The sequence below is a fragment of the Nerophis lumbriciformis genome, linkage group LG06 (assembly GCF_033978685.3).
Source record: "Nerophis lumbriciformis linkage group LG06, RoL_Nlum_v2.1, whole genome shotgun sequence".
Taxonomy (NCBI): Eukaryota; Metazoa; Chordata; class Actinopteri; order Syngnathiformes; family Syngnathidae; genus Nerophis; species Nerophis lumbriciformis.
The window spans coordinates 27,412,037-27,439,304 of NC_084553.2; the positions used below are offsets into that span (position 1 = coordinate 27,412,037).

General features: G+C 39.4%; 2 protein-coding genes across 7 annotated transcripts in view; one reads left to right on the top strand and one right to left on the bottom strand.

Annotated features, from left to right (window-relative positions):
- The window catches only part of mical2a (microtubule associated monooxygenase, calponin and LIM domain containing 2a), a 99,087-nt gene extending 90,075 nt beyond the window's left edge, over positions 1-9,012 (bottom strand). For 3 of the 6 annotated variants that reach the window (XR_009815621.1, XM_061964014.1, XM_061964015.1), the window contains exon 1: positions 8,560-9,012. The gene's annotated coding sequence lies outside the window, so the exon portion shown is untranslated. The remainder of the gene's footprint in view (positions 1-8,559) is intronic. The other 3 variants (XM_061964011.1, XM_061964013.1, XM_061964016.1) reach the window with 3 other exon arrangements.
- Positions 9,013-9,982: 970 nt separating this feature from the next.
- On the top strand, positions 9,983-27,185 carry dkk3a (dickkopf WNT signaling pathway inhibitor 3a). The gene is made up of 6 exons (XM_061964018.1): positions 9,983-10,225; positions 12,139-12,198; positions 14,587-14,679; positions 20,877-21,021; positions 26,000-26,135; positions 26,434-27,185. Exons 1-6 carry the CDS (start codon positions 10,013-10,015, stop codon positions 26,519-26,521), a joined length of 735 nt encoding a protein of 244 aa, XP_061820002.1. The 5' UTR covers positions 9,983-10,012; the 3' UTR covers positions 26,522-27,185.
- Positions 27,186-27,268: the final 83 nt, after the last annotated feature.

The window sequence follows — 27,268 nt, forward strand, 5'->3', positions numbered from 1 at the left end:
TTCCCCTTTAAATAGTTTTTAAAAATAGTTTTTTTTATCATTTATATCTATTTTACAAACAAAGTGTAAACTTTTTGTGTAATTTAAAAACATGTGTGTCAGTTAAAGAGGATGTTTGCAACCTTTATGCGGATGCCTAAATGGCGCTTGTTTTCCAATGTGTTTTAAGTTGGTCTGTCAAAAATATGTGATTAACCACAAAATAAAATATCGCATTAATCATGTATACACGCGGATTAATCAAATAATTTACTTTGACTGCACATGCTCCTTTCTCTTAACCGCAAATGGTTGTTTGTTACTTGGTCAGTAATGAGGTCAATGCATACGTCATTGCAAAGATTAGATTGGGGGAAAATAAAAAATACTGCATAGATCTGCATTTTTCTCCTTTGCCAAAACGCTTGGATTCCAAAACCTGTTCTTCAACCAAGTCTACTTTGTTGTGAATGGTCAGGGGTCCCTTCCTCTCCCGCCACCACTCGACCGGTTATGTGCTAATGATTATCAGCAAACAGTAAAGAATTTAATATTTGATATAATCGGGAGAATAGTACAAAATCCGATATCAAGCAGTGCTTTGTTCATAGTACAATTTTTCGTTAAGTGGCAGGAAGGAGCAGTTACCATGAGGACAAAAAATTTCCTTGTTGCTGCTGTACTCTGAAAACACACTTTCTGGCTGCCATTTTGGATAAATTATGCAATTAAAGGCGTAACTAAAAAGCTATGATTTGAGAAATTGAAAAGATCTTGTAATTGACTATTCACGACATAAAAATAATAGACCAGGCTAGGAATTAAACGATAAGCGGTATTAATAATAACCACGATAAAACTTGAGACGGTTGGTGTTACCATTTTGAATAAAAATAATCGAAAAAACGTTATGATAACCGCACTTTGATAAACTCCCGGACTGACTGACTGACACTAGCTCGCTAGCTTAAATGCCAACATTAAACAAGAGACCTTAACATCTTTCCCAATCAACAAACGATGTAGCTCAATCGAAACGTATACAGTACAAACACATTGCTGATTGAGCAACTAAGCTATTCAATTGTGCACACTGAACCTAAAAGCCATGCTCTCATGGAACAGAGTGATTGTTCTATACTAAGAGGACTACAAGACGGATGTGTTTTTACAGTGTGTTTAAAGGGGAACTATTTAAATGCATTCTAAATGAATGCGATCAAAGGTCTGCTTATTATAGAGCCGCTCTATTCTGCCTATAAAGCCTATAAAAAAATCCGAACAACTCCATTAAGGTTTTATATACACACTGTAAGTATATATGTAATGAAGTAACAGGCACATTCAGAATAACATTGTATATCTTTGTACTTTGCTCATTTTAAGCATACAAGGCGCATTCATTTAAAAAATGCATCATATTGTCTGTTTTCGACTGACTGCAGACTTTATGAGAGCCAACAAACATAATAAAACATCACTTACTGTACAAGATCTCCTGTCATTAGGATGCTGACTGCAAGGATGTTCATGTATTCCCATTTAGATGAAGAATGACTCATAATTCTCGCGAAGAAAAGGAGGGTGGAACCAAGCGTCTTTTTGTGTCGTTCTCGCCATTTCCGAGTCTAAATTGGCTGTCAAAGTGTACCAACTTCTTCGTCCTTCTACTATTCAGCTGTGAGACATGATTTTTTATCTACAATAAAGTTTGACGAGCAAGGAAACGAGGAAGCAGCTGATCAGTCAATCATGTCAACATTGGCACACAAGCTATTGATCACGGCGCCACTATAAATAGTTTGTCTGCGTTAGTATTTATAATAACAATATCACAAATACTCACAAATTCAAGCCACAAAATGTAAATAGAATATTGTTGGCGCTTTTTGGATGGTTATTTATTGGGTTTTATGGGCGAAATAGAGGACCTCCCATTGTCTCTGCTGTAAGCAGACATTTATTTATGTTTATTTACAAGTGACAATGCATTAAAAAAAAAAAATACATCAGTCGTCATGTGTTTTATAATGATTGTGAACGATGGGCAAAATTTAAAAAAAAAAAAAAAAAGTGCAGTTCCCCTTCAAGAATTGCTGAACAGCATAGGACACCACGACGCCCGACAGAAACAATAAATATTAATAATACAATAAATCATTTGTGTTAGACTTTTCATTTTAAAAAAGTGCTACAGTAAAAAACAATTTAAAAGCTTTGCCATTAAGATAAAATACTAAGACTAAAACACTATCAGTGAAACATAAGGACCACAAAACATGCAAAAGAGTGGGTTTTCTAACAGTGTGTATTTATCGGTATTTGAAAAAAAAAAAAATAGCTTGGTCAAAAGATTTCAGTGTGTGTATAAGTACTTTTCGAGCACAAGCAACAATACCGCAAGTGTAACGATAACTGTGATACTTTTGGTTGCGATAACGGTGATGTAATTCATTACATCTCTAAACCCAGGCATAACTTAAAAACACACTAACCTCATTATATGGCACTACCACATCATGCAGACCAAAGGCACAACATTTAAGACATATACATAATTGTGAAAACATTTAAATGTAGAATGGCCCCTTTAATAAACAAAGGATAAAGAATACAATTTGTTCTGCCTTTTCAGGGCAAAAAGTCTGGACACTAGGAATGTGAATCTTACAATAATTAGATTCAATTACGATTCTTGGGTGACGTTTGTTGATTCAATGCTCATCTGTTCAAAGACATCTGGGATGTCATTGCCCCCCATATCCAAGAAATAATTAACAGCAGTCTTGTTTCAGGGACTGTCTCAAATTATTTTAAGCAAGCTGTTGTGGAACCTCTGCTAAAGGAGCCAATTTTAGATCCCTCTATTTTATCACATTTTAGACCCATTTCTAAGCTTCCTTTGATTTCAAAGATTTTAAAGAGAGCTGTGCTTCTACAGTTACAGTTTTATCTTGATTTGCACGCTATTCTTGATGTTTTTCAGTCCGGTTTTAAAGCTTTTCATAGCACCGAATCTGCACTTTTAAAGGTTTTTAACAACCTTTTAATATCCACTGATTCTGGTGATCCTGCCATTTTAATTATTTTAGATCTAACTGCTGCATTCAACACATTGGATCACACAACTCTCATTAGTCGCTTATAACAATGTGTGGGTTTAAAAGGCACACCCTTGAAATGGTTCAGGTCATATCTGACAAACAGAACTTTTAAGATTCAAATTGATGATTCGGCCCGGCCCGAAGAGGCAACGTGGGTAACGTGGGTCCCCCCTCCAATGGGCTCACCACCCATAGCAGGGGCCATAGAGGTCGGGTGCAATGTGAGCTGGGCGGTAGCCGAAGGCAGGGCACTTGGCGGTCCGATCCTCGGCTACAGAAGCTAGCTCTTGGGACGTGGAACGTCACCTCGCTGGGGGGGAAGGAGCCTGAGCTAGTGCGCGAGGTAGAGAAGTTCCGGTTGGATATAGTCGGACTCACCTCGACGCACAGCAAGGGCTCTGGAACCAGTTCTCTCGAGAGGGGATGGACTCTCTTCCACTCTGGCGTTGCCAGCAGTGAGAGGCGACGGGCTGGGGTGGCAATTCTTGTTGCCCCCCGGCTCAGAGCCTGCATGTTGGAGTTCAACCCGGTGGACGAGAGGGTAGCTTCCCTCCGCCTTCGGGTGGGGGGACGGGTCCTGACTGTTGTTTGCGCTTACGCGCCAAACGGCAGCTCAGAGTACCCACCCTTTTTGGATTCACTCGAGGGAGTACTTGAGAGTGCTCCCCCGGGTGATTCCCTCGTTCTACTGGGGGACTTCAACGCTCATATTGGCAACGACAGTGAAACCTGGAGAGGCGTGATTGGGAAGAATGGCCGCCCGGATCTGAACCCAAGTGGTGTTTTGTTATTGGACTTTTGTGCCCGTCACGGATTGTCCATAACGAACACCATGTTCAAGCATAAGGGTGTCCATATGTGCACTTGGCACCAGGACACCCTAGGCCGCAGTTCTATGATCGACTTTGTAGTTGTGTCATCGGATTTGCGGCCTCATGTTTTGGACACTCGGGTGAAGAGAGGGGCGGAGCTTTCTACCGATCACCACCTGGTGGTGAGTTGGCTGCGATGGTGGGGGAGGATGCCGGACAGACCTGGCAGGCCCAAACGCATTGTGAGGGTTTGCTGGGAACGTCTGGCAGAGTCTCCTGTCAGAGAGAGTTTCAATTCCCACCTCCGGAAGAACTTTGAACATGTCACGAGGGAGGTGCTGGACATTGAGTCCGAGTGGACCATGTTCCGCACCTCTATTGTCGAGGCGGCTGATTGGAGCTGTGGCCGCAAGGTAGTTGGTGCCTGTCGTGGCGGTAATCCTAGAACCCGTTGGTGGACACCGGCGGTGAGGGATGCCGTCAAGCTGAAGAAGGAGTCCTATCGGGTTCTTTTGGCTCATGGGACTCCTGAGGCAGCGGACAGGTACCGACAGGCCAAGCGGTGTGCGGCTTCAGCGGTCGCGGAGGCAAAAACTCGGACATGGGAGGAGTTCGGGGAAGCCATGGAAAACGACTTCCGGACGGCTTCGAAGCGATTCTGGACCACCATCCACCGCCTCAGGAAGGGGAAGCAGTGCACTACCAACACCGTGTATGGTGCGGATGGTGTTCTGCTGACCTCGACTGCGGAAGTTGTGGATCGGTGGAGGGAATACTTCGAAGACCTCCTCAATCCCACCAACACGTCTTCCTATGAGGAAGCAGTGCCTGAGGAATCTGTGGTGGGCTCTCCTATTTCTGGGGCTGAGGTTGCTGAGGTAGTTAAAAAGCTCCTCGGTGGCAAGGCCCCGGGGGTGGATGAGATCCGCCCGGAGTTCCTTAAGGCTCTGGATGCTGTAGGGCTGTCTTGGTTGACAAGACTCTGCAGCATCGCGTGGACATCGGGGGCAGTACCTCTGGATTGGCAGACCGGGGTGGTGGTTCCTCTCTTTAAAAAGGGGAACCGGAGGGTGTGTTCTAACTATCGTGGGATCACACTCCTCAGCCTTCCCGGTAAGGTCTATTCAGGTGTACTAGAGAGGAGGCTACGCCGGATAGTCGAACCTCGGATTCAGGAGGAACAGTGTGGTTTTCGTCCTGGTCGTGGAACTGTGGACCAGCTCTATACTCTCGGCAGGGTCCTTGAGGGTGCATGGGAGTTTGCCCAACCAGTCTACATGTGCTTTGTGGACTTGGAGAAGGCATTCGACCGTGTCCCTCGGGAAGTCCTGTGGGGAGTGCTCAGAGAGTATGGGGTTTCGGACTGTCTGATTGTGGCGGTCCGCTCCCTGTATGATCAGTGTCAGAGCTTGGTTCGCATTGCCGGCAGTAAGTCGGACACGTTTCCGGTGAGGGTTGGACTCCGCCAAGGCTGCCCTTTGTCACCGATTCTGTTCATAACTTTTATGGACAGAATTTGTAGGCGCAGTCAAGGCGTTGAGGGGATCCGGTTTGGTGGCTGCAGGATTAGGTCTCTGCTTTTTGCAGATGATTTGGTCCTGATGGCTTCATCTGGCCAGGATCTTCAGCTCTCACTGGATCGGTTCGCAGCTGAGTGTGAAGCGACTGGGATGAGAATCAGCACCTCCAAGTCCGAGTCCATGGTTCTCGCCCGGAAAAGGGTGGAGTGCCATCTCCGGGTTGGGGAGGAGATCTTGCCCCAAGTGGAGGAGTTCAAGTACCTCGGAGTCTTGTTCACGAGTGAGGGAAGAGTGGATCGTGAGATCGACAGGCGGATCGGTGCGGCGTCTTCAGTAATGCGGACGCTGTATCGATCCGTTGTGGTGAAGAAGGAGCTGAGCCGGAAGGCAAAGCTCTCAATTTACCGGTCGATCTACGTTCCCATCCTCACCTATGGTCATGAGCTTTGGGTTATGACCGAAAGGACAAGATCACGGGTACAAGCGGCCGAAATGAGTTTCCTCCGCCGGGTGGCGGGGCTCTCCCTTAGAGATAGGGTGAGAAGCTCTGCCATCCGGGGGGAGCTCAAAGTAAAGCCGCTGCTCCTCCGCATCGAGAGGAGCCAGATGAGGTGGTTCGGGCATCTGGTCAGGATGCCACCCGAGCGCCTCCCTAAGGAGGTGTTTAGGGCATGTCCGACCGGTAGGAGGCCACGAGGAAGACCCAGGACACGTTGGGAAGACTATGTCTCCCGGCTGGCCTGGGAACGCCTCGGGATCCCCCGGGAGGAGCTGGACGAAGTGGCTGGGGAGAGGGAAGTCTGGGCTTCCCTGCTTAGGCTGCTGCCCCCGCGACCCGACCTCGGATAAGCGGAAGAAGATGGATGGATGGATGGATTCGGCCTCGGCCTATGCTCCCTTGTCCTGTGGTGTCCCTCAGGGTTCAATCCTGGGACTAATCCTGTTTTCAGTGTACATCCTGCCCATTCAACACATTTACAAAAAATATATATATATAATATCATCTTTATGCGGATGATACGCAAATCTATGTCCCTTTAAAAAAGAAAAGTGACGAAAGTTTAAAATCACTTTTAAATTGTCTTGAGGACATAAAAGCATGGTTGGCAGTAAACTTTCTAAACTTAAATGAGAACAAGACGGAAATAATTGTATTTGACTCAAAAGTAAAGCAGACTGCTCTCCCCAGTGACCTGGACCCCCTGATGCCTTATTTAAAACCAACAGTCACAAATCTTGGTTTTAAGTTCGACAATGATTTTAAATTGGAGAAGCAGGTTAACTCTGTTGTACGATCTAGTTTTTATCATCTAAGACTTTTAGCAAAAATTATATCACTTTTATATTTTAACGACTTTGAGCGGGTAATCCATGCTTTTATTTCATCACGTTTGGACTACTGCAACTCCCTTTACGTTGGAATGAACCAGGCCTCAATCGCTCGATTGCAGTTAGTCCAAAATGCTGCTGCTCGCCTTTTCACTGGCACTATAAACATGAACACATTACCCCCATTTTAGCATCGCTTCACTGGCTCCCAGTTCATTTTAGAATTCATTTTAAAATATTGTTGTTTGTTTTTAAATCTCTTAACGGATTAGCGCCACAATATATGTCAGCTCTTTTAAAAATGTACACCCCCACAAGGTTTCTGAGGTCAGCTGATCGGTTTCTTCTTGTCGTCCCAAAAACTTGTTTAAAATCCAGAGGTGATCATGCATTTTCTAGAATAGAATTGAATAGAATATATCTTTATTGTTATTGTTTTCTGCTGTGGCTCCAAAACTTTGGAACAATATCCCTCTTGCTATTCGGACGGCTCCCTTTTTAATGAGTTTTAAATCACGTCTTAAAACATATTTTTACTCTTTGGCTTTTAAACCATCATGAGAGTTGTGTGATTTTAGTCAATTTTATTTGCTCTGATGTATTTTATGTATTTATTATTTTTATAGTTAAATGTTTTATATTACTGACTCTTCATCAGATCATCAGGACTCCCTCTTGCTCCTATCCAGGAAATCGCAAAAAGCCGCTGCCTGATCAGGGCTCAGAAAATCTGCAGAGACTCCTCCCACCCCCACCAAGGACTGTTTTCACTGCTGGACTCTAGAAAGAGGTTCCGCAGCCTCCGTAGCAGAACCTCCAGGTTCTGTAACAGCTTCTTCCCTCAGGCCATAAGACTCTTGAACGCATCATAATAATCCCCTCAATTCCCCCAAAAAGTGCATTAACTCGCTGGAATATAAAGACAATAAAACATACATCCATAAACGTGGATACATTTGCAAAAGTGCAATATATGTATCTGTACAGTAATCTATTTATTTATATCTGCACCTTATTGCTCTTTTATCCTGCACTACAACGAGCTAATACAACAACATTTCCGTTCCTATCTTTACTGTAAAATTTAAATTTAAATGACAATAAAAAGGAAGTCTAAGTCTAGTCCAGTGGTTCTCAACCTTGTTGGAGGTACCGAACCCCACCAGTTTCATATGTTAATTCGCCGAACCCTTCTTTAGTGAAAAAAAATAAAAAAAAGTATTTAATTTAATCTTAATTTATAAATATTAATCATCAAATATTAATAATTTATATTAATTGCTTTAGAATCAGAATAAATTGGAGTTGCGATTTGGGTATGTGAAGCAATTTTTCAGCACCTCTACATCATTTTGTATGTGACAGCACAAACATGTATTGGCAAGATACACTTCATTCTGAAACTTCCTCAAACTTTTGGAGATGTTACAAACCAACTCCAACACACTGAAGAAAAAAAGCTCAGTAGCAGGACTTTGACCTGACTTAGAAAACATTAACAAGTAGCTGGCATTTCAACAGCACACCTTGCTTTGTGCACACAAACATTGAGAGGTGCTACTGGGCAGGTGGAGGGAAAAGCAGAAGTCATGACTTTTAGCAGACTGGCTCTGTGAGTTATAGCACAAAAAAACATTGAGGAAGTTGGTAATAAACTACGGTACATGGTCTAATAAATATAACACGTGTTCTTATCATGGAGCAAACAGATACCGTACTTGAAAAAAGAGCATAAAACACTTATTTAACAGTCAATGCAGTGTCAATGACTTTTCTAGAAGATGGTAACTCGAAATAAATAAAAAATAAACTCACATGTTCAGGACCGAAAGACACTTCCCTCCCAGGTCCTTGCTGCTGGATGACTGCTGGATGTCAGCCGGTGTGGAAGGGCGGTGCTCGGGAGTGGACACTTCCCACAGCTGCTGCCTCTGCCCCGGTTGCTGCCAGTCCACAGGAGGAGACTCTGATCTTTCCAACTTGTACTTTTTTTTTGTTCCTTCGTCGCCACCACAGGGCCTTTCTTGAAAGTTCTTGTGGAGTTTCTTTACAAATACACACGAGTTCCCCCGCACCTGACGGTCTTTGAATGCATCATCAGGCTAGCATAGGTCGGCTACATAAAAGAAGGCAGCCATTATGAGGCAAATGAAAGTATTATTTCACTTTACACACAGACACACGGCGCCAGGTGTGGTATCAACACGTGTCAGACACATTCCATGCATGTGAGTAGCAGCAAAAAAAAAAAAAAAAAAAAAAAAACACGGAAGGAAAACAAAACGGTGTACTTACTGTAATTTCCACTTCGGGGTGAAATTGTAAAAGTGTAGCCTCGGCTAATCACTCGCCATCTAGTGGCCAGGTTCTGAAACTACAGACTTGGCTTGCTACTTTCGTTGCATCATCTTGTGGCCAGATTGTGATACTACAGCTATGAAACGTTTCTAAAACAACAACAATCGTCAGTGTGATTTTTTTAAAAGTGAGTTAAAAGCGTGTAGAGCTAATCTATAATCGTCACATTTACAATACGAATACATTTAGCTTTATGATTTATACAGATGTAAAAAAAAAAAAAAAAAAAAAATATGTAAAGCAAGGTAATTAAAAAAATACCTTTTTAGGCAAGTTGGTCATTCACACAAATAAAAAGATTTATGATTAAAAAAAATTAAATGTACAATTAAATGGGATCAAATACAAAAATGTTTTGGTAGCAGAGCATAACAAATATTGTATACTTTTAAGATATTGCATTTCATCTAATTGTACAGTTGTACCTAATAAAGTGTCTGGTAAAGGAAACCCTTGAGAAAACCCAGATGTTTTTTACATCTGCTGTTTTCAACGTTATATAATATCAGCAGTATATTATTTTATCTGTATTCTCTAATATGTATGGTATTTAATTTAAGGTAACATAATTACTTATTCATAATATCCGTTTTCCCTTTTAAATGTGGAGCAAGAAGTGCCATTTTCTTTAAATAAACACTACAAAAAAAAACATAACAGCTCGCTCAAATTCCAGAATTGTTGTGTTTTCTTGATTATTTTTTGTGTTATTTTTATTTTTTATTTTTTATTTTTTATTTATATTTTAAAAAATGCAGTGTTATGAAGATGCATTCAATATTATTATTATTTTTTTTAAGTATGTTTTGTTTTTGTTTACGTTCAGCAGGAATGTATCTCAATGCGCCACTTTGACGTCATTCGATGCAGAGCCCCGCCTTCCTTACTGTTGTGCAGCAGCTGCCTGATCATGGTGACGATGAAGATGAAGATGCTGACTGCAACCACCATGCAAGTCCCCGTGCTGCTACTTTTAACCCTCCTAACCACTTGCAATGGCATCCTCCCTGATACAGTGGACTCAGGAATTAGCCACATCTTTGACAATTCTATTCCAGAGGACCACATATTGGTGCAAAGGGAGCAACTGGACCATGATGAGCAGCTAGAAACTGAGCAGCAAGTAGGAAACATGATACAGCAAATGTTGTTTTATTGTTAATGAGTGTTATAAAGTAGTTGAGGTGTGGTGTTTTGGATGGGTTTATGTACACAGCTCTACTAATTGACATTGGAGTGTTACTTTCAAAGGCAAAATTAAAGTATTGCTAGAAACATAATTTTATATGGGACTTTATTGTATTATATGTATAGTACATGTTCCAAAAATAAAAAGGCATAAAACACCAGAATTAGAGATATTACAAGTCAAAGTGATGAAGCTTAGTGTTACGCTCATGACTTGGTGTAACTAAACATTACCCTATAAGATAAAGGCAATTGCATTTTATTGATATTTGAAATGCATTCAATGTTTATAAATTAATATTTGAATATACTAAATGTAAAAAAGGGAATAAATATTAAAAATAAGATCATTAAATGAAATCTAGTTTGGTTACGCCATCATGAGCGCAACACAAGGTTGTAAAAGTTTCAACTACAATTCTAAATAAAATGTCGAAAGCAAACTGAAATCAAATACACACAGCTTAAAGATTGATCAATACCTATTTAAATTTAGTAATACCTAAATATGATGATTTATCAAAATATAAAAGAAATACAGAACACTCATGATGGTTACACCAAAAATTAACGCTATGAATCGCGTTTTTCCAAGTTTTTGGGGCATTTTTATGCTATTTCCAAGCATCTCTTTTTTATTATCGTTGATTTTAAATGGTCAAACTAATGCATATTATATATGCATGCTCTAGTAAACAAAAAAAAAGTCATATTTATTTTGATTGTTACATTTTGAAGTACATTTGTGCAGGTGGGTGCGAATGTACCCATTACCAGAGCTGTACACATAGGGCATACTTGCCAACCCTCCCGAATTTTCCGGGAGACTCCCGAAATTCAGCGCCTCTCCCGAAAACTTCCCGGGACAAATATTCTCCCGAAAATCTCCCGATTTTCAGCCGGAGCTGGAGGCCACGCCCCCTCCAGCTCCATGCGGACCTGAGTAAGGACAGCCTTTTTTCACGTCCGCTTTCCCACGATATAAACAGCGTGCCTGCCCAATCACGTTATTCCAAGCGTCCGGCATACCGCTGATGAGCATGGTGCAGATGGAGAAGATGTTCTCGGCGTCCGTGTTGGCGCACAAGTTGCCAAAGCCGACGCTGGTCAGGCTGCTGCTGAGGGTGAAGTAGAGGGCGGCGATGTACGAGCTGCGCACCGACAGGCCGCCGACCGTGTTGTTGACGTAGGGCATCTCCAGGCGTTTGCCCAGCTCATGGAGCCATCCTTGGGGAAGAGACGGGAGGACAACAGGGTGACAAGAACCAAATCATCCAGACTAGAGATAAATTGTATTATTATGTTTATCTTACCTAAAAATAAATATATTTATTAATTAAAAAAACAAAAAACCTAAATACATTTTTACTATATTTTGCTAAAAACATCAAAATTAATGGTATTTTTGTTTGTATTTTTTCTGACTCCTTATTACATCCAGCCATAGAATTATACATTAAAATAAACATATTTGAAATAATTAATTTTAAATGATCATAATAATTCATTTAAAATGACCATATTTAATTATTAAAATAATTGCTTGTTTATCAACAATTTTAGCATTTTATTCATTACATTTTGAAGCTCTCAGAAGCCAAGTTATGTTATATTCCTTAAGATTTATTTATGCAAATTTGAAGTATCAATTATCTAAACACAGTTTTGTTTGCATATTTTCAGGATGTAGATATATATATATATATATATATATATATATATATATATATATATATATATATATATATATATATACCTCCCGAAATCGGAGGTCTCAAGGTTGGCAAGTATGATGGGTTTTGATGCAAGAAGGTGACTTTGACCCGAGGATGTCCTACTTTCATACAGGAGAAAAGCATTGCTACAACAACTGTCCCGGACACTGAGCCGGACAACCACATTGACACTGTGAGTACTTCATGTTCAATGCACTCAATGGCCAAAACATTAGGTACACCTGCACAAACTAAATATGCCAACTACGATAAAACATTGCATCTATAACTGTGGTTGTCGTTTGCAGTGGTGTACTAACTCAGTGTTTTTCAACCTTTTTTGAGCCAAGGCACATTTTTTTCATTGGAAAAATCCCGAGGGGCAAACTACTAGCGGAAAACATAAAAAAATGAAACTCAGCAGCCAATATTGACAGTAAAAAGTCGTTCTCGCAATTGTTGGATACAAATGCAAACCATAACCAACCATGCATCACTATAGCTCGTCTCAAAAGTAGGCGTACTGTCACGACCTGTCACATCACGTTGTGACTTATTTAGAGTTTTTTGGTGTTTTCCTGTGTGTAGTGTTTCCTATTTTGTTGTTGATTGTCATGTCATGTACGGATGTACTTTGTGGACGCTGTCTGCTGCTCCACACGCTTTAAGTCTTTGCTGTCGTACACAGCATTCTGTTTTTTGTTTACTTTGCAGCCATTTCAGTTTTAGCTTCGTTTTGCATAGCCTTCCCTAAACTTCAATGCCTTTTCTTAGCGGCACTTGCCTTTTGTGTATTTTTGGTTTAAGCATTAGACACCTCTTTACCTGTACGCTGCCTCCCGCTGTCGTCTGCATATTGTGATCACGACAAACCATGTTCCCGACAGCCACAAAGCAATTAGCTACCTGCTGCCACCTACTGATATGGAAGAGTATTACAGGATTACTCTGCCGAGATCTAGACAGCACCGACACTCAACAATGGCACATTTGCGGATTAAAAAAACCTGGTTTGCAAAAAATATTTTTAACCCAATTAGATGAAATGACATCATCTCCTACGGCACACCAGACAATATCTCACTGTACACTAGTGTGCCGCGGCACAGAAAGGTTGAAAAACACTGTACTAACTAATACTAATCAGAATGTAGAAAACGTCTGAAAAAGACAGGCCAATCTGGAGATTCTTACAAGCAATACAATAGATGGCGCCAAACGAATTCTCCTCATGCAGATTGGAGCTTTCTTTCCTGTCACTCACACACTGCAGTTGAAATAATATAAAGACTTATATGGGACGGCGTGGCTCAGATGGTAGAGCAGCCCTACCAGCAACTTGAGGGTTCCAGGTTTCAATTCCAGCTTCCACCACAGCCACAGCCTTTGTGTCCTTGGGAAAGACACTTCACCCACCTGCTCCCAGCGCCACACACATTGGTGAATGAGTATTTGGTGGTGGTCGGAGGGGCGGTAGACGCTAATTGGCAGCCAAGATTCCGTCAGTCTACCCCAGCTGTGGCTAAAAATTTAGCTTACCACCAGCAACGTGTGAATGTGGAGTGAATGAATGATGGGTTCTCACTTCTCTTTGAAGCGCTTTGAGTGTCTAGAAAAGCGCTATATAAATCAAATCAATTATTAATACTATTATTATTATTACAAATGTATTGAAAACGAGATACTAAAGGAAAATGTTTGCTTTATCTGTAAAAATAGTTTTCCGTAAACAGGTCTTCATAAAGAGCGGTGGTCAATCTAGGTCAAAACACTTCTCAAAATGATTTATTGCAGTTACACTGTAGACCACTGTCATTTTACAAGCAAAATGTATAATTGTTAAACATGATTTATTTTCCTGCGTCTGGTATCACAGTTGTAAGACTAAAAACTATTTTCCGGACCTCCAAACTGATGCAGACACGCAGCAGGGACTCTCGTCCATAGGCACCGATCCCGTGGGAGCTTCGGGGCCTGAGCACCCACGGACAATGCCGAGCACCCACGTGGGATTGATGGCAACTTTCAATCTTTAAAATAATTTTTCAAAAATCAATCTTGTTGTCGTTAATTTTGTGGCGAGTGTTGGTCCGTTTTACAAAATAATAAAGCCACAAATCATATGGGATAATAACTTCGCTGAACATCTTTTCTTTTTTTTTTAATACACATACACCGAGCACCTACTGGCAGAAATGTAGATCGGTGCGTATGCTCTCGTCTATACTGTATATTGTGTAAAATTATATATATAGTATATAAAACTGGCCCATACACAATAGTAAGCCATTCAAATGATACACAGGTGCATACTGTATACAGTAAATTACATCTGTTCACAAATTGTATGGGGTGTATAGTTTATTCTATTTTAAAATATTTTGTCAAACACGCCTTGCTTTGTATCACATTCATGTATGATATTAAGCTGTTAAATGCTATAGTGACTGTGCCATGTTTTACATGTACATTAATGTGCACTGTTAAGCAATTTGTTATGTACAGTATGTACTCTACGACAAGCAAGACTATAAGGCCCAGCCTTGACTGTTGAATTTATAGGTAAATGTTGCTGTTTTAGGGCTGTGTCATCACTGAGGATTGTGGGAAGGGGAGGTACTGTCTTTTGGAGAAACACAACTCCAAGTGTCAAGCTTGCAAGGACACTGACGTGGTGAGTGAACAGAATAAAAGCAGTATACAATATTATATTTTGGGCAAAGCAGTGACATATATCATGAATGAGAGTCTCACTGTACTTGTAACGTACTTCATTTCAATTTAAAGGGAAATTACACTTTTTTTGGAATTTTGCCAATCGTTCACAATCATTATAAGAAACATGACAATGGAGGTTATTATTATTTTTAACATTCTAAATATTAAATAAATGCGATCAAAAGTTTGGTTCCAATTCTGCCTAAAAACCCCTTAAAAAACATCCAATTGAGTTTTTTTTTTATACATGGTGTAAGTATATATGTAATGTAGTAAGGGGCACATTTCTAATTACATATTTTAATCATTTTAAGCACATGCGGCACATTAATTTCAATAACGCATCACAACATTTGCTTTTTTTTTCTTCAACACTGATTATTATTCTCTGCAGACTTAATGAGAGCTAACAAACATAATAAAACATCACTTACTGTACAATGTCTGCTGTCATGTCGACTGCTAGGGTGTTCATATATTCCCATTTAGGTGAAGAATGTCTCATAATCCTCACAAAGATAAGGAGTGGCAGGCAGGGGGGACCAAGTGTCTTTTCGTATCGTCCTCGCCAGTTTCAGGTCTATACGGCCGTCAAAGTGTACCAACCTGTCGGAATACCTCCTCAGACATTTTCTGTCCAGGTAAGAGGCATGATTTATGATCTAAAATAAACATCCAGGGAGCAAGGAAGCGAGGAAGCAGCAGACCACTCGATGTAAATATAGGGAGACACGGTAGTGATTACGCCGCCGCTATAAATGGTTTGTCTGCACTGGCGCTTATAATGAAAATATCACTAATACTTGGTTGATATTCAAATCACAAAATGTAAATGGAGTATTATTGGTGGTTTTTTAATTATTATTTATTGGAGTTTATGGGCAAATTATAGGATCTCCCATTGGCTGCCCTGTAAGCAAACATTTATTTAGGTTTATTTACAAGCTAGAATGCATAAAAAACAGTCCATCTGTTGTCATGTCTTTCATATAGATTGTGAACGATAGGTAAAAATTCCCAAAAAAGTGCAGTTCCCCTTTAAGTGTTTCAGTCCATCTGTACTTTACTGTGGGGTGTGCTGTACATGTATGGTGTACCACCTGTAATAAGGAATACATTATTTAAATGCATATAAATATATCAAATGTGGATGATCTGGACAGAAATGGTGCAGGCTGTGAGCTAACGGGTCCAACCACTAGGGGCGCTAGACACGATGGTGGTGACCAAGTGGCTTAGTGCTCAGGCCTCTTGAGAAGCATTTTAGTATGTTATCCATTTTTTGACGTTTTGGCAGCACTGTTAGCAAGATATATATAAAAGTTCATATCATTCATTTTGCAGTTCCGGACTCATTGTAATAACAATTATCACTAAATTATCATTAGTCTTAGTTGTATGAATGTTGTAAACATTCCAGGTGACAGAAGTGACGCAAGACTCGCACATGTGCAGAACGACTTGAGTAGTGACAGGCAGTATTCCGTGTATTATGTCACATATATACAAGTATTTGTGTAGCTGTTTAAAATGTAACCCCATTAGTTGCTTCACAGTAGCCACTAGTCTTACAAGAACAACAAAACATCGAAATAGTAATACATGCACAAAAAGGATATGCATATGAAATGCTATACAGCAGTGATTCTCAAACTGTGGGGGCTCCATCTCGTGGTACACCACTTGATTAAATATATAAACACATTGTTTCTGTTTAAACTGTGTGTAATGTTACAGTAGCCACAAATGTTAAATATACTTGTTAAAAAAAAACTCTGCCATGTTTATTGAATATTTAGGCCTACTACGCTACTGTATTTTAATGTTGGTCATTATGGTGGTACTTGGAGAGCCACGTGTTTTCTGAGGTGGTGCTAACCTGAAAAAGCTTCAGAACCACTCCTACAGAGGGCTTTATCCTTTTTGCTCACATATCCAACAATGCATTGCTGGCGGCCATGGACAAATACTCTGAGTCTCTAGATCAGTGGTTCTTAACCTGGGTTCGATCGAACCCTAGGGGTTCGGTGAGTCGGCCTCAGGGGTTCGGTGGAGCCTCCGCCGCGGAGGTCAAGACACACCCGACTCATCTTGTAAATAGGAACTTCTCCCTATCGGCATACTACGGATACCCCCAAACAATGTTCCCTCTAATTTTCCATCTGATTTGCAGGTGTGTAATTTGTTGTGAGTTACTGCACTGTGTTGGTTTTGTTCTTTGAACAAGGTGATGTTCATGCACGGTTCATTTTGTGCACCAGTAAAAAAAAACATATACCGGTAACTTTGTCATGAGATTGAAAAAAAAAACATTGTATTTATCACTAAAGAAGGGTTCGGTGAATGCACATATGAAACTGGTGGGGTTCGGGACCTCCAACAAGGTTAAGAACCACTGCTCTAGATAAGAAGTCCCTTACTTGTTTTAAGGAGAAAACAGCCCTAAATGGATGTAAGGATTCTTACCAGATTGACAAGCAGAGATCAAAATAACTTCCTGGATGTTTCATACCCGAACTTGGTGAAATACTTCATTTTTCAACCAAGCCCATTTTACACTGTGAGGGACTTTCAAAATTATAAGAATCTAGAAAGCTTTGACCAGTTTGTTTGTGGATGAGTTCTTGATGTTTCTGTTTATCTGTATAAACCCCGTAGTCATTGTGTTGCCAAGGCTGGGGTCATGCACTCCCAGAAATTATGGTGTGTTCCATTTACCTCGGAAGTTGGACGTCGGAGCTGGGAATGACGTCACAGTCGAGGTCAGAAATCAAGAAGGCCACATCCCACGAAAGCTATTTTTGCACTTGCCTTGTCTGAATACAGTGCATCCAGAAAGTATTCACAGCGCTCCACTATTTCCACAATTTGTTATGTTACAGCCTTATTCCAAAATGGAATGATGCTAGTTTTGTTCTCAAAATTCTACACACATTACCTCTTAATGACAATGTAAAAAAGGTTTTTATTTTTATAATTTTGCAAATTCATTAAAAATAAAAAATGTACATAAGTATTCATAGCCTTTGCTCGATACTTTGTTGAAAGATGTTACATTGTCATTATGAGGTAATGTGTGTACAATTCTGAGAGCAATTTGTATTATTCCATTTTGGAATAAGGCTGTAACATAACAAAATGTAGAAAAAGTGAATACATTCCGGATGCACTGTAGAAACAACTTATGGAAAAATATTCACTCTTTCTGTGCAACCTTCAAACACGGTGGATAAAGAGGAAACGCAGACTTCAAGCTTGCTCCCAATGGGTCATGGTTAGCTGCCTCGCATGGCAGCTTCTGCCATCAGTGTATGAATGTGTGTGTGAATGCAATGCATAATGTAAGGCGCTTTGGGTAGCATTCCAGGTATGATAAAGCGCTATATAAATGCAGACCATTTCAATGGATGCTGCCTACTTCAACAACACGCGTAACATACTGTATGTACATGAGATTGATTATACATCTGTAAAGACCCTGAAGAAACAGTTGGATAAACAGATTGATACCGACTGACAAGTAAACAGATGAAACCCCAGCAAAGAAGAAAACTGTGAACATTTCTCAGGCCAGGTATGATAGTTTCTTTAAGAAAGTGAAAGAAGACAAACCAGTTTGTTTGGCAGTGATGAAAGAGTACAGTGCAGACTATGTGCCAGATAAGTACCCAGGCAAGTACCAAAAAGTCATAGGCAAGTGCGAAGAAAAAGTTTTAACGACAAACTGTTGGAACATTGCCTCTGGATGTTGTCATTCATCCAGGTCATTGTATTCTCGGGGCATTCAATCGATCGCAACTGGACTGTTTGGTTTGTCTTCGAAGATGTTTCGCCGTTCATCCGAGAAGGCTTCATCAGTTCATGCTCATAGACTTTGATTGGTCAAAACTAGTCTTAGATTTTGATTGGTCTGATCTAGTCTAGCGGCTGGTGCCAAAACCCCAAATATTTATACTCCAAAAAACAGGAGGGTGTGCCTGGGCAAGGAAGGTTTCGCCCTATTGTAGTGAGAAAAACAACTGTTGAGTTGCGAACGAGCAATCCTTCTGTCAATGCCAACGACAGTTGTAATTTCCCCTTTCAAGCATTGAAGTATTGTGTGGCAGAGTGATCGCTGTGGATCAACCACTATCAGCCCAAAACAGTTAGAATCACCCTCTATTATTATAATTATTTGGGGTTTTGGCACCAGCCGCAAGACTAGATCTAACCCTGTGTTTTTCAACCTTTTTTTAGCCAAGGCACATTTTTTTGCGTTGAAAAAATCCAGAGGCAAACCACCAGCAGAAATCATAAACTCAGTTGACAGTAAAAAGTAATTGTCGCAATTGGTGGATATGACTTTAAAGCATAACCAAGCATGCATCACTATAGCTCTTGTCTCAAAGTAGGTGTACTGTCACCGCCTGTCACATCACACCCTGACTTATTGAGTTTTTTGGTGTTTTCCTGTGTGTAGTGTTTTAGTTCTTGTCTTGCGCTCCTATTTTGGTGGCTTTTTCTCTTTTGTTGGTATTTTCCTGTAGCAGTTTCATATCTTATATTTCCCGCATCTACTTTGTTATAGCAATCAAGAATATGTCAGTTGTTTTTATCCTTCTTTGTGGGGACATTGTTGATTGTCATGTCATGTTCAGATGTACATTGTGGACGCCGTCTTTGCTCCACAGTAAGTCTTTGCTGTCGTCCAGCATTCTGTTTTTGTTTACTTTGTAGCCAGTTCAGTTTTACTTTCGTTCTGCATAGCCTTCCCTAAGCTTCAATGCCTTTTCTTAGGGGCAATCACCTTTTGTTTATTTTTTGGTTTAAGCATAAGACACCTTTTTACATGCATTTACAAAGCAATTAGCTACCGGCTGCCACCTACTGATATGGAAGAGTGTTACACGGTTACTCTGCCTAGCTCTAGACACTCAACAACAACACATCATTTGCAGACTATAATTACTGGTTTGCAAAAAAATGTTTTAACCCAAATATGTCAAATTAGATCATCTCCCACGGCACACCAGACCGTATCTCACGGCACACTCGTGTGCCGCGACACATTGGTTGAAAAACACTGATCTAACCATCAAAGTCTATGAGCATGAACTGATGAAGCCTACTTGGATGAGAGGCAAAAAGTGTTTTAAGACAAACCAGACAGTTCAGTTGCGATTGTTGGAACATTGTTCTAAACTACTTCAGAGTATCACAATTATAGAAGAAGAAGCCGTCAATGTCGAGTCGGCATTTTTCAGTATCACTGGATGAATGATCAACAATACAAGTGTGTTACCGAACAAAGCCTTCCAAAATGGCTACCAAATAGCAACAACGCATTGTGCGAAGCCCTCTATTCATAAAACACGGTACGGTAAAATAGTTCATACATAAAATAAAGAATAAAATATGTTCTTCCTCATGGTACTACTTTGTCTCCATTAGAATGGCTGTGTCTGTTACAAACATATATTTTAGAGAGTAGGATTTTAAAGTATGATTGAGTATTTCATTTTTTTTAGATTTTTTAATAAATGCTTATTAGCAATAATTGTGAGAGATATTGATGCATGCTGTCAATACTAGTCCAATATGACAATATACAATTTATCAATGGTCAGTCTTGTTATTGTGAGCATATAGCTATATCATATTGAATAAAATAATTAACGAAAAATAAGGATTGCTTTATTTGTAGCCCTGTGTTGCAAACAGGACAAGAAAATATGTATTAAATGTAATAACTACTCCAAACACCACTCGCTAACATGTCAAGACAACAAACAGGCAGATGACAAGGACCACAAGACCAGATGAGCATCCGGCCCAGTGTCTTTAGCACCTCTTGTGGTAGTGACCACTGGTCACAAAAAGTGCAGAGATAGATTACATTCAGGACAAAGACAAGAGCAGTATTCAAGTTGGAACAATACATAAACTTCCAGCTCGGTGGCAGCAGTGCTCAATCTAATCCACAGGCTACCTGGTCTACCCAGTAGCAGTAGTAAGTACACAGGAGCATACCTACAGAAGGTAATCACATTTAGGAAGGCTCTGGTGAAATTCTGTCTCCCAAGCAGGTCATGACAGGAAATAGTTGAGAAAAACTACGTCTCCATATTGCTCTGTCAGTGTAAGCAATAATTATATTCCTGTGTGCTACTGCAGCCCTGCGCTAAAGATGAGGAATGCTGTGACACTCAGTTGTGTGTTTGGGGTCAGTGCAGTCCAAATGCAACCAAAGGACACGCAGGGAGTACATGCCAGCATCAAGACCAGTGCAGCCAGGACCTCTGCTGTGCCTTCCACTCAGGTGATGTGGAGTTCTATTCAGCATACTAGTGTAATATCAGAAGTGTTATTGCAGCATACTAGTGTAACATCAGAAGTGTTATTGCAGCATACTAGTGTAATGTTAGAAGTTTTATTGCAGCATACTAGTATAATAGTAGAAGTGTTATTGCAGCATACTAGTGTAATATCAGAAGTGTTATTGCAGCATACTAGTGTAATGTTAGAAGTTTTATTGCAGCATACTAGTATAATAGTAGATGTGTTATTGCAGCATACTAGTGTAATATCAGAAGTGTTATTGCAGCATACTAGTGTAATGTTAGAAGTTTTATTGTAGCATACTAGTATAATATCAGAAGTGTTATTGCAGCATACTAGTGTAATAGTAGAAGTGTTATTGCAGCATACTAGTGTAATATCAGAAGTGTTACAGCAGCATACTAGTGTAATAGTAGAAGTGTTATTGCAGCATTCTAGTGTAATATTAGAAGTGCTATAGCAGCATACTAGTGTAGTATTAGAAGTGTTATAGCAGCATACTAGTGTAATATCAGAAGTGTTATTGCAGCATACTAGTGTAATAGAAGTGCTATAGCAGCATACTAGTGTAATATCAGAAGTGTTATTGCAGCATACTAGTGTAATAGTAGAAGTGTTATTGCAGCATACTAGTGTAATATTAGAAGTGTTATAGCAGCATACTAGTGTAATTAGGGCCCGCACGGCCCATTGCAAAAGGACTCCCACAGGGAGTCCTTATGCAATGGGACATAAGGACCTATTGTTTTTCGATCGTTTTATTCTTTCTTATTATTATTCTTCCGCAGCTTTGCGCACTACTTTGACCCCCTTAACATGCTTCAAAACTCACCAAATTTTACACACACATCAGTAATATACGGCAAAACTTTTTATCAAAAAACCAAACCTCAAAACTCAAAATTGCGCTCTAGCGCCCCCTAGGAAAAACAAAAACTAGACTGCCTGTAACTCCCACTAGGAAGGTCGGAAAAACATGAAACAAAATCCTCTATGTAGGTCTGACTTAGACCTAGTTCTCATAATTGTACATCCTCGGGCTAAAATCAACAGGAAGTTGGCAATTCCCCCTTCAAGACAAAAAAGTACTAAAAACAGTCACTTTTGCCTCTTTGCGCTGTAATATGACCCCCTTAACATGCTTCAAAACTCACCAAACTGAACACACACAACAGGACTGGCTAAAACTGTGATCTAATGAAAAAACCTAACCCCAAATCTAAAAATTGTGCTCTACAGCAATTTTTTAATAAAACGCACAAAAAACTGCTCCTCGGATTAAAAAACGGACTTAACTGCCTGTAACTCCCACTGGGAAGGTCGAAGAGACATGAAACAAAAACCTCAATGTAGGTCTCACTTAGACCTACTTTTCATAAATTGACAACCCCCAGCAAAAATCAACAGGAAGTTTGCTATTCCCCCTTCAAAACAAAATTTTTGTAAAAACCGGTCACCTTCCTTCAAAAATATACTCCTCTGAGCGCGTTTGTCGTTTCGCCTTCAAACTAACACAGGAGAGACATTGAACCCTTGTGATTACAACAACAGAAGCGCTTTTTAATTAACTGCTCCGGTTTTGATTTTATGAGCCTTCAAAGAACCGCTGCGCTGATGATGCTGCGCTGCTGTTTTTGTAAGATGGCTGCTCAAAAGCAGGAAGCACCAACGTGCCCACACAATGCAGACAACCACACAATGCAGACAAGGTAGGTACACTAGACAAAAGTCTTGGGACACTTCAGACTACAAGTAGACAAAAGTATTGGGACACTTAGGACTAGCACCTGCCAAATACGCGGGCCCGAACAACGCTGCTTGCAGCTTTAATATTAGAATTGTTATTGCAACATACTAGTGTAATATTAGAAGTGTTATTGCAGCATACTAGTGTAATGTTAGAAGTTTTATTGCAGCATACTAGTGTAATAGTAGAAGTGTTATTGCAGCATACTAGTGTAATATCAGAAGTGTTATTGCAGCATACTAGTGTAATAGTAGAAGTGCTATAGCGGCATACTAGTGTAATATCAGAAGTGTTATTGCAGCATACTAGTGTAATAGTAGAAGTGTTATTGCAACATACTAGTGTAATATTAGAAGTGTTATAGCAGCATACTAGTGTAGTAGTAGAAGTGTTATTGCAGCATACTAGTGTAATAGTAGAAGTGCTATAGCAGCATACTAGTGTAATAGTAGAAGTGTTATTGCAGCATACTAGTGTAATATTAGAAGTGTTATAGCAGCATACTAGTGTAATAGTAGAAGTGTTATTGCAGCATACTAGTGTAATATTAGAAGTGCTATAGCAGCATACTAGTGTAATATTAGAAGTGTTATAGCAGCATACTAGTGTAAGATCAGAAGTGTTATAGCAGCATACTAGTGTAATATCAGAAGTGTTATTGCACCATACTAGTGTAATATCAGAAGTGTTATTGCAGCATACTAGTGTAATAGTAGAAGTGTTATTGCAGCATATACTAGTGTAATATTAGAAGTGTTATAGCAGCATACTAGTGTAATAGTAGAAGTGTTATTGCAGCATACTAGTGTAATAGTAGAAGTGTTATTGCAGCATACTAGTGTAATATCAGAAGTGTTATTGCAGCATACTAGTGTAATAGTAGAAGTGTTATTGCAGCATACTAGTGTAATATTAGAAGTGTTATAGCAGCATACTAGTGTAATAGTAGAAGTGTTATTGCAGCATACTAGTGTAATAGTAGAAGTGCTATAGCAGCATACTAGTGTAATAGTAGAAGTGTTATTGCAGCATACTAGTGTAATATTAGAAGTGTTATAGCAGCATACTAGTGTAATAGTAGAAGTGTTATTGCAGCATACTAGTGTAATATTAGAAGTGCTATAGCAGCATACTAGTGTAATATTAGAAGTGTTATAGCAGCATACTAGTGTAAGATCAGAAGTGTTATAGCAGCATACTAGTGTAATATCAGAAGTGTTATTGCAGCATACTAGTGTAATATCAGAAGTGTTATTGCAGCATACTAGTGTAATAGTAGAAGTGTTATTGCAGCATATACTAGTGTAATATTAGAAGTGTTATAGCAGCATACTAGTGTAATAGTAGAAGTGTTATTGCAGCATACTAGTGTAATAGTAGAAGTGTTATTGCAGCATACTAGTGTAATATCAGAAGTGTTATTGCAGCATACTAGTGTAATAGTAGAAGTGTTATTGCAGCATACTAGTGTAATATTAGAAGTGTTATAGCAGCATACTAGTGTAATAGTAGAAGTGTTATTGCAGCACACTAGTGTAATATTAGAAGTGCTATAGCAGCATACTAATGTAGTATTAGAAGTGTTATAGCAGCATACTAGTGTAATATCAGAAGTGTTATTGCAGCATACTCGTGTAATAGTAGAAGTGTTATTGCAGCATAGTAGTGTAATATCAGAAGTGTTATTGCAGCATACTAGTGTAATAGTAGAAGTGTTATTGCAGCATACTAGTGTAATATTAGAAGTGTTATAGCAGCATACTAGTGTAGTATTAGAAGTGTTATAGCAGCATACTAGTGTAATATTAGAAGTGTTATTGCAACATACTGGTGTAATATTAGAAGTGTTATTGCAGCATACTGGTGTATTAGAAGTGTTATTGCAGCAGACTAGTGTAATATCAGAAGTGTTATTGCAGCAGACTAGTGTAATATCAGAAGTGTTATTGCAACATAGTAGTGTAATATCAGAAGTGTTATTGCAACATAGTAGTGTAATAGTAGAAGTGTTATTGCATTATACTAGTGTAATATCAGAAGTGTTATTGCACCATACTAGTGTATTAGAAGTGTTCTTGCAGCAGACTAGTGTAATATCAGAAGTGTTATTGCAACATAGTAGTGTAATATCAGAAGTGTTATTGCAACATAGTAGTGTAATAGTAGAAGTGTTATTGCAGCAGACTAGTGTAATATCAGAAGTGTTATTGCAACATAGTAGTGTAATATCAGAAGTGTTATTGCAACATAGTAGTGTAATAGTAGAAGTGTTATTGCATTATACTAGTGTAATATCAGAAGTGTTATTGCACCATACTAGTGTATTAGAAGTGTTCTTGCAGCAGACTAGTGTAATATCAGAAGTGTTATTGCAGCATACTAGTGTAATAGAAGTGTTATTGCAGCATACTAGTGTAGTATCAGAAGTGTTATAGCAGCATACTAGTGTAATAGTATACTATTACACTAGTATGCTGTATTAACACTTCTATAGAAGTGTTATTGCAGCATACTAGTGTAGTATCAGAAGTGTTATTGCAGCATACTAGTGTAATATCAGAATGTTATTGCAGCATACTAGTGTAATAGTATACTATTACACTAGTATGCTGTATTAACACTTCTATAGAAGTGATATTGCAGCATACTAGTGTAATATTAGAGGTGTTATAGCAGCATACTAGTGTATTAGTAGAAGTGTTATAGCAGCATACTAGTTTCATATTAGAAGTGCTAGAGCAGCATACTAGTGTAATATTAGAAGTGTTATAGCAGCATACTAGTGTAATATTAGAAGTGTTATTGCAGCATACCAGTGTAATAATAGAAGTGTTATAGCAGCATACTAATGTACTAATAGAAGTGTTATTGCAGCATACTAATGTAGTAATAGAAGTGTTATTGCAGCATAGTAGTGCAATATTAGAAGTGTTATTGCAACATACTAGTGTACTATTAGTGTTATTGCAGCAGACTAGTGTAATATTAGAAGTGTTATTGCAGCATACTAGTGTAATATTAGAAGTGCTATTGCAGCAGACTAGTGTAATAGTAGAAGTGTTATTGCAGCATACTAGTGTAATATTAGAAGTGTTATTGCAGCATACTGTGTAATATTACAAGTGTTATTGCAGCATACTGTGTAATATTAGAAGTGTTGTTGCAGTATACTTGTGTATTAGAAGTGTAACAGTGCATGTTGTATGTTTAGCCCTGCTCTTCCCAGTCTGCTCTGCTAAGCCTATTGAGCGAGAGCGTTGTTTTCCTGCCTCCACCCAACTGACAGCGGATAAATCCCCCAAGAAACACTGTCCCTGTGCAGGGGATCTCCACTGCCAGCATCTGGGGTAAGCACACATCCATCCATACATGTATTTATTAGTACCTCTATTATTTGTTTGTGTGCAACTTCCTGGCTTGTTAAAAGAACCTAAACTATTTTCAAAGTCAATGAGAAGTTGAATCATAATTTAATATGAAAGAAAACTCAGATCTGAACACAATTTGCTCAGTTTGGAGCATTGGCAGCTGTAAAGCAGGAAAAAATGCTAAATGGGCAGTAATGTAAAGAAAACCCGTTATTGGCCATTAAAAAAATATTTTGTATGCTTGTTGATGACTCATTAAGTCTCTCACTTCTAACAGGCGAGGCTCCATGTGTCTTCAAGCAGTCCACTCGAGTGAAGAGGACCTGACGGACAGCCTTTACTCAGCCATAGACTACGTCCTGTAAATGCTTTGCAGACCTATACAAGAGAAACACAGCATGAAATGTGTTTTTCATGCTTACCTTAGGTTTAAAAGTCTGTTTTGTTAGTCAGTGAATAGCCTTTTGTAGGTGACTGGCCTGGAGGGTTCACTGGACACTCATCAGGCCCAAGCAGGGTTTGTAACCCCACTAATAATATGCACTCAACTTTATGCACTTAAACAGTATATAAAATGTATTGCACAATTAAAAGTTGTACAAATTCAATCACTGTTGCTGATATCAAGGATGAGTTGTATATATACAAATATGTAATGTATGCCAGCTGGCGCAGCTGTGCGACAGTATGTTCGCATACCTCACTCCCTGACACCTTTAAGAGTTGCGCTGTACAACGAGCTCACATCTTGGGCTTTTGGCTTGTTGCCCATCGCACTCGATTTAACCTGTGCACTCCAGTTCGATCCCCGTGTAAATCAAAAACATTGCGACAAACGGTATAGAAAATGACCAAAAAAATTAAATGATGCAGGGCAGATGAACCACAATAATAAACAATGCACTAACAGAACATTGTATCCCATACATAATCAAAGGTAAGTATATAGCATATTAACATTAATATGCAATAGTATATTATCATTATTCGATTTATATCTGCATTTGCTGGAGGTGTTTTGTTTACAGGTTGTAAACAAATCCAGTCTACATGTGTTTTGTTTACAAGTTGTAAACAAATTCAGTCTTTTAAAGATTGAATTTGCTGGCGAG

What these genes read in the sequence shown, in the direction of transcription:
- dkk3a (XM_061964018.1), top strand. Translation starts at nt 10,013, where the DNA reads ATGGTGACGATGAAGATGAAGATGCTGACTGCAACCACCATGCAAGTC. An exon ending in AGCTAGAAACTGAGCAGCAA is followed by an intron (nt 10,226 to 12,138) that starts GTAGGAAACATG and finishes ACTTTCATACAG; the next exon opens with GAGAAAAGCATTGCTACAAC. An exon ending in CTTGCAAGGACACTGACGTG is followed by an intron (nt 14,680 to 20,876) that starts GTGAGTGAACAG and finishes GTGCTACTGCAG; the next exon opens with CCCTGCGCTAAAGATGAGGA.